Source organism: Peromyscus californicus, unplaced genomic scaffold (assembly GCF_007827085.1).
Source record: "Peromyscus californicus insignis strain IS unplaced genomic scaffold, ASM782708v3 Scaffold_8__1_contigs__length_139910024, whole genome shotgun sequence".
Taxonomy (NCBI): domain Eukaryota; kingdom Metazoa; phylum Chordata; class Mammalia; order Rodentia; family Cricetidae; genus Peromyscus; species Peromyscus californicus.
The window spans coordinates 69,408,487-69,422,284 of NW_026294606.1; the positions used below are offsets into that span (position 1 = coordinate 69,408,487).

General features: G+C 35.7%; 1 protein-coding gene across 1 annotated transcript in view; it reads left to right on the forward strand.

Moving 5' to 3' along the window:
* Malrd1 (MAM and LDL receptor class A domain containing 1) overlaps window positions 1-13,798 on the forward strand; it is a 605,236-nt gene that overhangs the window by 514,968 nt on the left and 76,470 nt on the right. The window contains exon 35 of the mRNA XM_052729219.1: window positions 5,918-5,984. Coding sequence (XP_052585179.1) covers window positions 5,918-5,984 — 67 coding nt within the window. The remainder of the gene's footprint in view (window positions 1-5,917; window positions 5,985-13,798) is intronic.

Genomic DNA, 13,798 nt, shown 5'->3' on the forward strand with positions numbered 1-13,798 from the left:
GTGAAGCCATTGTCACAAATGAAATCCATATTTTGCTTTCTCTATTTGCATTTTGTATACTTTAGGCTCTTCTATAAAATACATAAAGTTAATACTTGTGTTTTGAAGAAAGCCTTTAAGATAGATCTATGATACAGATTTGGCAATATACACCACACATTTCTGCTTTTCCAAACATCAGCTGCTATTAAGGTCAACTTTACATAGGTTTGGGGGAGCTCTATCCATCGGGTCTAGTACTCCCCATAGTGGCCTTGCAGCAGATGGTGAGAATCTGGCTTCACATGTCTCAGGGTTTAAGTTGGTCATTAAGAACATTAAACTCAGGCACAGTGAGAATGTTTCAATGAATTTTGTCTGTCCTAAAATCACATCAGAAGGCTATGGTATTTTCACGTTTTGATTGCTGATGCAACAGAAAAAAAATATCAAGATTCCTCCAGCTGAAATTATACTGGAAGTGATTTTTCTAATTATGTACAGTGGTAGTGGTTTGTGCTAAAGTAATACTATAATTATGGTGATATTCTACTGCAAAGAGAAGTAGAAAATTACATCAAAATATAAACTTGTAGGATGAGACATCAAAATATACAATATCATATGTAATGTATGATGATGATATAACTTCATAAAGTTTCAGATGGTTTTAAACAAAACCAAAGCACTAACAATTCCCAGCCATGCTTATAATTCCAGTGCTGGGACACATAGACAGACATTTTTCTGGGTCTAACTGACCAGATTTCTCAGCAGATTATGGTGAGACCTAGGTACTTGTGAACTATCTCATCTTAAAAGCAAAATGGATGGATGGTGCCTCCCGAGAAACACAAGGCTGTTATATGGCTTCTTCAAATTCATACACACATAAACAAGCACCTGCACTTGTATGTATATGAAAAAGTATCTGTCATTGGTGTTTTGCATGCTTCATAAGTTCTGGGATCCAAACATGTCTTTAAACCACACACATATTGTACATACATTTCTGATCCTCACAGTACATAGATATCACATATTGAAGTTGAACTAAATAAGAAAATATTTGAGATTTTTAGACAAGCAGTTCTTTTGAGTTAGATGACCAAGATTTAGTTATAGTTTACATGTTTCTTTACTAATAACTAAAATAAATTTGGCTAATCGCATGAAGCTTCCATTTCCACACAATGTTCTGGGGGCCCAGAAAAGCAATATATGCCAAACTGTTTAGATTGCATTTGTCTCACAGCAGGCCTTCAGATACCAGTGACAGTGATTATAACAATAGGAGAAGGGATGAGGAGAAGCTGGAAATGTAGAGTGATGGAAATTAGTTTAGTTCCCTGGCCATTCACAAACCTCCTCTAATAAATACAGAGATGAGTAAGAACAATTATTTAATTCCTTATATGTCTAACTCACTAGTGTAAAAATGATAGAATTATACTTTTATCTTTCCAACTCTCATATTTCTATCTGTATTTATATCTATATCTCTCTACAGATAGATGATATGTAGGTAGATAGATGATAGATAGATGGATAGATAATAGATAGACAGACAGATCATAGATATTATAGATGAAAAATATGCACTTAAAGTCCCAAATTCACAGAGGTCATAAGTACCTGATCCCAGGTAGCACCGAGCTAAAATCAGAGTTTTTGTAGCTATCCATTGTAGATGAAATGTCCCACCTACCAGTTCTCAGTCCCACAGCCGCTTGTAAATAATCATTCAGAGGCTTAATATTAATTACAAACTGTTTGGTCTATGGCGCAGGCTTACTGCTAACTAGCTCATTTATCTTAAATTAACCCATTTCTATTTATCTATGTTTTGCCACATAGCCATGGTGTTACCAGTCTGCTGGCATATTGCTCCTTGGGCAGCAGGCTGGCATCTGCACTTACTCCGCCATTCTTCTCCCTGTATCTCTCTTGTATTTCCTGCCTGGCTCTTATCCTGCCTTACCATAGGCCAAAACAACTTCTTTATTAACCAACAGTAGCAACATATTCACAGTGTACAGAAAGACCATCCCACAGCAATCCATCTTTCCAGAAAAATTCCATACAGCAAATAACAGATTCCAACCTCTATTTTATTCAGAGAAAAAATAGGTACCTAGTTGCATATTTAAGGGTAAAGGTTATATCTGTGCTTGTGTGTGTGTGCCTTTCTTTGTCCAAAGTAATACACCAAAACAGGATTAAATGTAAATTCTCCCACAAATGTTGTATACATGAATTATGTTGGCCTGCAGACACAGGATCACAATAACCAAGGCCAGAGGGTTAGGGTAGTGAGAGGTCACTGTGTCCAAAGAACAAGGGCCTTGTGCTCACTGTAATGTACTCTGATGGATTCTTCTATTATGTACTAGAAATAATGGGCTTCTTCATTCCTAACAAGTCATATCTGTCCCCTTTCTCAGTTAATTTAGTGTTCAAAATTGCTTTGAGAAGATTAAAAATGGAAATAGTCTGTATTTCAATTTCGTGATCTGAGATGAATTTGTAAAACCTTCACAGAAAAAAAAAAACATCTGTAGCTCTGTGAAAACACTAGCATTGAGGCTAGGGAGGTAGCTCAGTCTATAAAGTGCTTGCTGTGAAAGCTCATGGAGAAGAGATGGATACACAGAAACCACACAAAAAATAAATAAAATACAAAATACCTGGCATGTTGATACCTTCTAATCTAAGTCCTGTGGAGGCAGAAACAGGTGGGTGCCTAGTTGGTAAGTTGAAGGCTATTTAGAGACACTGTCTCAAACAGAGTTAAACAATAAACAACAATGGAGCCATTGAAGAGGATACTTGTGGAAGAACACCTGACCTTATCCTTTGGCCTCCACGTGCATCTTTCTCTAGTCAGCACCCATGTTCTTTCCCCAGCACTCCATTGGCTACCACAAGGAAACATGTACCAAGGTTCCTATAGTGTCATGCTGATATGCAAGGCTGCCTTATTCATTGTGATCACAGTGAATGTTAGTGACTCCAGAAAGAAGTGGGCAATGGTTGTCCTGTGGATCATGATGTGATGCCTGAGAGCATCACACTTGGATGTTGTTTTTATTGTTGTTCTTGTTTGTTTTGGTTTTGGTTTGGGTTGGTTGGTTGGTTGGTTGGTTTTACTTTTTGCAAAAGTACAAAATCATTACTTGAGAAAGACTAAAGCTGTACTTAGGAGAAATAGGTAATGTAGTCAGAAGATTTCCCTGGTCCCTCCCAACCCCATGGTCCCTCAGTCCCTTATAAAATAATCACTCAGAGGCTTAATATTATTTACAAATTATATGGTCTATAGCAGGCCTCTTGCTAGCTAGCTCTTACATCTCAAATTAACCCATTTCTATTCATCTATGTTTTGCCACATGTTCTGTGGCTTACCGGTCTGCTGGCATGTTGTTCCTTGGTGGGCAGGCTGGCATCTCCCCAGACTCTACCTTTCTCCTTCCTATCTCTCTCCTTTCCTGCCTGCCTCTAAGCTGCCTTGCCATAGGCCAAAGCAGCTTATTTATTAACCAATGGGAACATATATTCACAGCATACAGAAAGACATCCCCCAGCAAAGGAGAAAATGATTGTGTCTATTTGTGTCCTGTTGATTATTGGGCTCCTTTTCTCAGAGCATCTGCTTTCTTGTTTCTGAAGGAAATTTCAAAAACGGTCTGTTCAAGGAGGCACATCACTATAAGGAAAGATGGCTTTTTACTCTCCTTGCCAATTCTATAGCCTCTATTTAGTTAAATAAGACCAAGGGAGGCCAAAATGGGAAGACACTTCTAGAAAAGCAAATTGTTGAAATATTTGGAAACCCAAAATGGCACTTGATACTAGATACTAAACACATGGTATTTTCAGACACCCTTCCCCCATCCCACACAAACACTTTCTCCTTCCCTAATGCTTTTGGAATGTTCTGTGACAAGTAAAAGTTTATTCCCCCCCTTTCCTCATTAAGTTTGGGTAAGTCCTATTGGTATGCTTTCTTGGCATCTATATCAATGACCATAAAGAAAGCTTCAAATTTGTGTCTCTAAGCCATATTTCATATGGGTCAGAGCTGCAGATTTCAGTGCCACAGAGAATCATAGAGTGCATCCCTTTGCATGTCCGTTAACCAGATCAACACAGCATCATCTCTCCTTGTCTAATTTTCCTTCCTCATCAGTCATTCAACTATGTGAATGGAACTACCAGCTTGTCAGTGACCCAGCCAGAAACTGGAACATCATTCTCTACTCTTCTGAATAATCATGAAACTACTTCAACTTCTGAATCTTAATTGCTAATAAATTCGTACAGTTCTCACCCCTCTGTCCCAACCCTAGCCTTTAGGGAGCAGCTACTTCTTTGCAGATTATTACAAAGGACTCTTAACTGGGTCAGCTTTATTCTTGATCTGCCTCTTTACTGGATAGACTGCAGCCAATGTTTTCTTTCTAAGCAAGAAGGTGCCAGGTCCCTTCTTAAAGGCCTAGCTTCCATAAATCTATATGCTTTGAACTCCTGTACATCCGACCCTCAAATTATCACAAATCCAACCAGGATAAACTCCCCAGCCCCATTCTTCAAACACACTGAATTCATTTTTGCAAGACTAGTGGTCTCTATACTTACCTTCACGCAAGCGTGTGATTGCCAAGCGGGTCCTGAGTGAAATGCACAGAACATGCCCTGATTTAACTAATGTCCCATCCTTGTTACTCCTGTCAATTTTCTGTACCCATCTTAGATGCTGCATTGTTTTGTACAGTGTTTTGATGCCTCGCTTACTCTTTTGCCTCCTCTGTAAGCCTGAAACATCAATGACAGCAGGCTCCAGACCTGCATGTCTTTATGAAATCATCATGAGGTGTTCTCAAACATCCTCAGCACAACCTAAAGAGGGTTCTGTTTTAACTCTCTTTAGTAGAGAGGAAGCACGCAGAGAATTTAACAGCCTTCCCCAATATCACACAGCTACTTAGTTGAGCTGAGATTCTAACTCAGGCAACTGACTCCAGTAACAAAGGCCTCAGCAAGTATGTTAAGTTGCCAGTATCATTACTGACCACATTCTCAGGGCCTAGCTCAATGTCAGGCATTTAATAGGGGGCCAGGATAAACATTGTATTATTGTATTGAAACTTAAAAGTGATAGAGGTTTTCATTAAGTATTACAGCTACAATAGCCCAGCAGGGGAGAATGGTATCCTGAGAGAATGGCTGCGTTGAAAGAAAGCTGGGAGGAGCAGGCTTGGAACTTTGGGGAACAGGAACACTGGCCACCCTTGGTGCATCAAGGAGACAGGGTCAATCCATGCACCACGGAGAGCTAAAGCACAAAGTGCTTCTGCAGTAGAAAGTATGGGAAAAATATATGAGTTGTTTTGAAATATTTAACCTGTAAGCAGGCCATCTTTGGAAATTCTAGAGGTGAACGAGGGAGTGACACCTGCAATGTAGTGCCTGGGTAAGTGGGACAAAATGGACTGTGTCAGTATCTCCCATAGACACAAAGGCAGGCCACAGGCATGTGCAGGAATGCAAGAACACCCGTGCAGAATATTAATCTCCCATCATTCCATGGCTTCTGTGGCATTTAAGAAATGTTTCAGTAAACACAAACTTACAGTATGGTCAAAAACATGTCCTGCAGACATCTAAGAAATAAATAGATTGTGCCTAATCTAGGTGGAAACATCTTCTCTTTCAATAAGTCACTTGGGCACACAAAGGGCAAGAAGTATCTAGATCACCAGGGACCACTGGTCAAATTGGGAGTGAGAGGTGTGCACAGGAGAAATTTTTTGCTTTTAGTAACTAAGAAGCCGGTTATCCTCAGATATAGTTTAATGCAATAACTAATTCGAGTACATACCTTTTCCTTGTAAAAATGTTATAATCGACTGTGGCCTTTGTGATGTTTCTTTTTCAGAGTGTCCAATACATTATTGCAGAAATGGTGGCATTTGTGTGGTAGAGAATATTGGTCCCATGTGTAGGTAAGAACATTACTTAATTGTTTTTAACATTTAAGTCAGCTAACTTACTTATCAATCTTGAGGCTTGAGATAATAGAACCATAAACCAATATATGATTAGCCAGGTAAAAATAGCGGATTATGAAACTAATATACAACTTTCTGCATGTGTAAGATTAAAAAAGTGACTATATTTCAAAAAGTATTGGATACTTGATGCAATTTTGCATATTTTTTGACGTTTTCTAGCATGTGGGATGTAGCATTTCAAAATTTGTCATTACCTGCTTTTGATGTTTATATGATTTTCAAAAGATTTTTTTGTGGTTTTTAATTTCATTCTGTTGCCCAGGGTGTTCCTGAACTTGCCATGCTCTATTCCCCTGCCTTAGCCTTCAGGGGCTAGGTTTACTGATGTGAGCTACCACACTTGGCTCAGAGGATGTTTTCCTGATACAGTTCTCCCGTTTCATATGTAGCTAGTGTCTGCAATTCCATTCTTTATTTTTTATTTCAAATCCCTTATTTCTCTTTCATAATAATAAAGGATAGATTTAATTAATAAGTAAGGCTATCTTCTGACTTGTCAATGAGTGTGAGAAGATTAAAGGTACAGATTTAGAGTCCATTTGCATACTCAGAGCAAAAATAAACAAAAACAGGCCTTGTGAGTTCTTTTGGGAATTACTCATATTGCATATCAAAGTTTCTTGATTTTTTTTTTTTTACTTCGCCTGTAGGGAATTGTGCAAAAAGTTTCATAATCTCCAAAGGAAATGATGCATATTGCATTATATTTGTGTTTATGACTTTTTAATTTAGCACAGCACTGTATATATTACTTTGCTTATTGCAAAATCTTTTGAAGGTTGATGTTCAAATTATAATGAAACACACAAATATCTAGAAAACACTCATTAATATCTATTTAAATTCTTAAAGTCTTTTGAGTTGGTACTCCTATCTTAGAATAGGTAGTTTGTTTCTGTCTGCTGGAGAAGATTAGGGGGGCCTACTCTTCATTTTTGACCTACTAGCTACTGAGGGATTCTAGAGGCAGGGTAGTCATTGTTTTTACTTGTGTATTCATTAGTGATTCCACCAGGCTCCAGTGGGTAGTTTCAAACTTATGGTAACACAGACAACCCTGATTAAACTCACTAAGCTTCTAGATAACAACAAGAACAACAATAAAAGTCATGAATGTAGGAAAAGAGAGAGAGAGAGAGAGAGAGAGAGAGAGAGAGAGAGAGAGAGAGAGAGAGAGAGAACGCACGCGCACGTGTGTGCTGGGGGGTGGGGTAACAGAATGGGAGGGAGATTAGTGGAGTGATTATCATCAAGATGTGCATTATACATGTATGAAATTTTCTAAGAACAAATTCAATAAAAGCTTTAAAAACAAACAAATACAAATAATACAATCCTCCAGGCATTGGACAGCTCAAAGAGTAAAGGCAATTTACAGCCGGGACTAAGAACCTGAGTTCAGACCTGAACCCTGGGACCTACATGGAGAAAGGAGATAACTGATTCTCTGAAGTGGTCCTCTGACCTCCACAGGCATGCAGCAGCATACGTGAGCCCACTCAGAGGCTTGTGCACACACACATACACACACACACACACACACACACACACACACACACACACACACACACATACACATTTTCTCTCTCTTTCTCTCTCCTCTGTGTGTGTCTGTGTTGTGATCTTAACATTGATAAAACTGAATTTCAAGTGAGTTTCTTAAAGTGTTTTTTTTTTTTTGCTTAAATTCATTATGTAATTGATTTCACATCTCAGGATTATACTTTTTCTCATATTATTTAGCATGGAAGTTTATCATAAACAATTATTTGATCCAGAGATGGGATGCATGTTTTTAATTGCTAAGATCTTCCCAAAGGAACTGAGAGGGCTGCCATATGATGTTTATTAGACATCAGCTAAGTGGATGATGCTATTTAATGTCAACTGTTTACAGTAAGGCTGTTTGTTGTGTTGTCCTCTTTAACCCCATCGAGCTGGAAAGCTCCCGGGCTTTAGATAGTCTCAGCTGAGCAAGCAAGAGCTTTGCATTCTTGGCAACCTTCTCAAGTACTTAAATAAACTTTAGCAATTGAAATCCAGATGGAGAAGAACTAAATTTATTTCTCTCAAATGCAAAGCTCAAAGGTGGGGGACAAGATATGACAGAGGACAGAGAGGCAGATGGGATTTCAGGGAGGAAATAGGTAGAGCAAAGTGTAAATGTGCTACTGCCAAGGAGGTCCAAAGAGTATATTAACACATTGTTTGTAAATCAAGTACTTTTTTAAATAAAGTAACTTCAGTAACAATGATTATATTTTTGGTTGTGAGCCTAGCCTTTAACGGCTGAGCCATCTCTCCAGCCCAAACCCTATCTCAAAAAAACCAAATAATAATAATAATAATAATAATAATAATAATAATAATAATAACAACAATGATTATGAGCCATTGCTCATAATGGTTCCAGATGGTTATAGAAACATAGATGGGTAAAAAAGAAAGCTAGGAATCGGCATCTAATGAAATGCTTAGTTGAAAGAAACCAGAAGTAATACATTCAAATCTGTCAGCAATTATTATAAATATAAATATTACAGTCAACTAAAACACTATGTCAATTTGGGAGTTGAATACATAATGTACACTTATACCCATAAAGAATGATACATATATACTATATATGTATATATAAATATAATATATAATTTTATCTAACTTATATTTTAAATAAGAAATATGCCAAGAAGAAAACTGAAAAATCAGGGGAAACAGTTGGGCAAAAGGAAATGAAGACAATTGGTATAATCTTATATATATGAAAGCAAATAGCCAAATTATATTGTAAACATATTTTAATGAGAACATATAGTGAAATTAAAACTAATACTCTAAAATGCTAAAACAGGCAAAAGTTCTTATGTATCAAACACTATAAGAACCAAATATAGAAGGCAAAAATCTCAATTCTGAAAGGAAAAACAAAAAACTACATACACAGCAAATCCATTCATGCAATTTTACATTTTCATTGTTTTGTCATGACAGCAAAGACCCATGGATGGTGTGACCAAAGTAGTCACTTACTTGACTAAATAGGAAAGTTTAATAAAATGCTAGAAGTTATTTCTTAACCTATTTATGTCTTTTTTAAAATAAAATATCATCAATGGAAAAAAAGAGAGAAATAGCCTTTGGGCATTATAAGTATCATTCCTAGATAATCCTGCACTAAATGTCCATCTTACAACTTACATAAAAAGAGCCAGGGAGATCAGTGGGTCAAGAGTTTCATGTATCCTGACCACCTGAGTCCAATCCCAGGAAGGAGAGATAATCCACACCATCCATGCCATAAGATTGTCTGACCTCTACACCTCCAAATGCACTACACACCCACGTACACCCTACCCACCTACACACACACACACACACACACACACACACACAAACACACACACACACACACAAACTAGACTTCCTAAAAATGAAAGAGAACATAGTAAGTTCTCCTTTGTCATCTTTAAAATTGGCAATGTTTGAGGGTAGATCACATTTTCTTATGGATGATAAAGATCATAATTTTGATTATCTTTCATTATAGGCACACAACACTTGATGTGGCAACAAATATTTGAATAATGTACTAACCAAAGAATAAATGAAGCAATGAATGAATTGCATTTATGCAAATGAGCTATCTGCAATTTCACAGAAAATATCATTTTGCTAAAGTATGTTCTTAAATGTACTAAGATATAAATTCATTATGTCACATAATAAGGCCAATTAGCAGTCACAAATGAATGACTAGGGAAATTTCAAGTCAGTAGTAACAACATACTGAGAAGCACATGATGTGTTTATTATGTGATCAGAAATTAGGACTTTCTTACAATGACAGAAGAGGGTGCTCTTAAACTAGGAATATCTTTCTGACTCAGCTGCCTGACCTTGCCACATGAGAACAAAAATTTTATTTATAAAGCCACTGTTTAAAAAACTCAGTTTATGAACACTTTCCCTTTCCTTCTTTTACCCTTATTTTACTGGAAAAAAAGTGGGGGATAAAATAAAAATAAACAACTCTAATTCCAAAGAGAATAAGTACTTTTAAACATTTGGGATTGTTTAAACCTAACCCTGTACAACACTTTAAGACATTCAAAGTCTATGTATAAAAATAGACAACAAAATACTAAGAATCAACTGATATAAAACAAAATTCCTTGAATTAATTCAATTGTTAGAAATTTGGAAAAAATAAATTAAAAAAGAGAAATAAAAATGATCAGTTCTCAAGTAAATATAGATTTTAAATGCAAAAATATTATGACTGCTTGGGAAAAGTGAGAAAATAATCAGGAGCAACTGAGATAAAGTGAAAAAAGAAAAGAGTCAGAGGAAGTAGCAGAGGTGGAAGATAACATTTGCATCCTTGAAGTCCTTGCTGAGGAAGCAGAACATGCAGAGCTAATGTCTAAAAATGGAGTCGCTAGCCTTTGTAGCAAGACTGAAAGCCATGGGACCAGGAGCTGTTGGTGGAAGTGCACGTCTTGGCTAGAGAACCAAGAGCTCTGATATCAAGAGCTGGTGAAGATGGCACTCTCAAGAAGAGAGGGACGTATTTTCCTCCAGCATTTTCTTCCTTCTCTTCAGGCCTTCAGTAGCTCTGATAATGCCAAGCTCCCACGATAAGGATAGGTCTTTGTTACTCAGTCCACTGATCCAAAACATTCTTGTAGATACAGCCAGTTTGTTATTTTAAGCCAGTTATCTGTGCATCCCTCAACTCTGTGTATTAGTGTCAGCTTGAAGTCCATTGTTTTCCATGATAACTAAAAAATAATATTTAAAAATATTACACATTCATTTACAAGTTAATGAAACAATTCCATTCCTAGAATTTTTTCTATTGATGAATGAGAATAACATTGCCCAATGGACTATTCATTGCAGATTTATAATAACTTATAAATATTGAAAATAACATAGCTGCCTGCCTAGAGCAAAGCTATTCCATAAGCTATGACACATACCCACTAGAGTACAATGGGAATGGGGAGTTGTTGAAGATAACCTACTGGGCCAGGTATAGGAAAGATCTCACCCAAGGAAAGTTAAAGAAGAAAGAACAAATTGACTAATAGTCATAAAAATTATTATGCAGCCATTTTTTTCCTTTTTAAAATAATGAAAATAATAATCTAGAGAATGTATTGTGAATAATTACATATAAGTATCACTTAAGTGTTTTGATATGCCTGTGGAGTTATGATATAAACGTAATATAAGTCTATAAGATAGCTGTATCTAATACGAAAATTAAAAAGTTGAGATGGTGACAGGACTGGAAAAATGTCTCAGCTGTTAAGAGTGGTTGCTGCTTTTCCAGTGGATCTAGGTTGGATTCCCAGCATTCACATACACATGGTATATAGACATGCATACAGATAAAACACTCATATGCTTAAATTAAAAATAAGTCTTTAAAAAGGATGAGATGGTGCACTTAGTAATTTTCCCTGCGGATCCCAAATGTCACTATTATTCAAGTCTAGGTCTTTGAAGCAGAATCTATGCTTGTATGGCTTTAACTGTATGATACCTTGCCACATTGGAGTTTGACTCTGTGACTTCTGATTCTAGAACTGCAAGGTCCCATGAGTGCAGATTTTCATCAAATGTTTAAAGTCAGCTAAGATTTATTTTCTTTCAGTTGTCTGCTGCTCTTGAGCACAGTGTACCTTCTTACCTGTAGGTTTTCATGTCACTTTATTAGCTAAGAACATTCTGAAGATTGTTGTATCTACATGGTGGCTGTGTGTGTGTGTAGATCCACAGTTTGTGAATTGTTTATCTACTATTGCCTTAATTATCTCCATAGCAACAAACTGTATTTCTTTACAAGGTGCCATATAGAACAAGTTAACAAAATGTAAGACCTTTGCCTCTTGATATTTTCAGTGTACAAGTACTTAAAGACTAAAGTATATAACCACAGCTATATGAGAGTACTACAAATGAAAATGATTGTACTTTCCAAAGGTCAGTTTGAAGAAGCCAACATTTAGACATTTTTAAGTAAGTTTGAAGGCCATATAGTGGAACTTTTTTCAAATCCAATAAATGGAAGAAATGGCTTCATAGAGAAATAAAAATTAACAAGATGAGCCCAAATAGGAATAGAAGTTTATTATATTTATTGATACAGCAGAATTTAAGTCAAAGGTATCCTTCTCTCTCAAATTACTTATATTTTTAATATCAAAAATTTGGAAAACATCATGACTATCTTTAAAAATATATTGTATTACTGAAATGTGATGAAAATGTTATCCCCATAAATGGGATAATCATGTTAGGTAATGTACATGTTAAATAGCTGGTTTTAGTCATTCTACAATGTATATATACATAAAAATATAATGTTCAATAAATACATACAAGTTAATCTTTCAACTAATATTTTATTGAAAACTTTTTTTCTGAAAAACCATAATGAAGGAATAGCTTTTAGGCATTTAGATTATTATATTACTCAAGAGATTTTTTGACAAAAAGAAAAAAAAAACACAAATGCTTTGCAGATATTGACAGCCTAGACAAATTAATTAGAATGAGTAAAGAGTTTGGCATGGTAGCTAGATACAAGATAAATATATACAAGACTGGGCTGGCTTTTTAAACATGATAGCAATGATTGAACAAGGAAACTGTCAGTCTACTTAGAAACAGGAACAATATCACAATATTTATTATTTGCAAGGCTGATAAATAACAGCACAATTAACCAAAAAAGCTGAAACATGCAAAGAGAGGAACTTCAAAGATGACTTCAAAGACAGATGGGGGAAACGTATGCAAACCCCTCTCTAATTCTCTCAGTGTTCAGTTCCCTATGACAGTGAGCTAAAGAAAATCAACTAACTCATCTTGCTAATCAATCCAATTAGCATGCTGTGTCTGCATTCAATTTTTAAAACAAATAAAGGGATTTAAAGGCTCACTTGGAAACATAAGCATAAAGCTAAAAGCCATAATTTAGAGTTAGGAAAGACTCCAAAGCCAGATCATTACATTAAATACTGGAAAGCTGAAAAGAAATAGACAAAAAAATTATTGGAACAAAGTAATCTATTTATATAGGTAATGCAGTTGCATGAAATTAGCATGAGAAGTAAAATTCTAAGTTAATATAAATGAGTAGGTTGAACTATCCATTCATTAGTATTGGGACAAATAGTTAGCCAACTACGATTTATTTTTTAAATTTATATACAAGCATTGCTTATAATTATTTCTGACACCATACACAAGAATTACTTTAAAACTTTTTAAAGATATAAAGAGGGAAGCAAAATTCTTAGGGAAATAGTGGAAGATTTTGTAAAATTTTAAATTTGTCTTTTTCAAAGCAGACAAAAAAACAATTAGCAGCTGTAAGAATGTGTTGTCACGGAAAGCTCTTGAACAAAATTAAAACTGCAATACAGTGATAGACACCAGGAACAGAGTTTAAAAGCAAAAGTTACCAGCCAAGAAAAAAATAGATTACTCTCTCAAAACAAAAAAAAACATGATATAATAACTAGACAATGATTATTCTCAAAAAAGAATATATAAATGGTTAATGTGTGTCTGAAAGCAGTTCAACAAGTAATAAAAAATGTTAGTAAATGAAACTACTGAATTGCTAGTTTTATGTGCTATTGAAATAACATATACAAACCCAGTGTATAGTGATAGCCACCATTAATCAAAATATATCCACACTAGCTTGTATATAAAGTTTGTGGGCA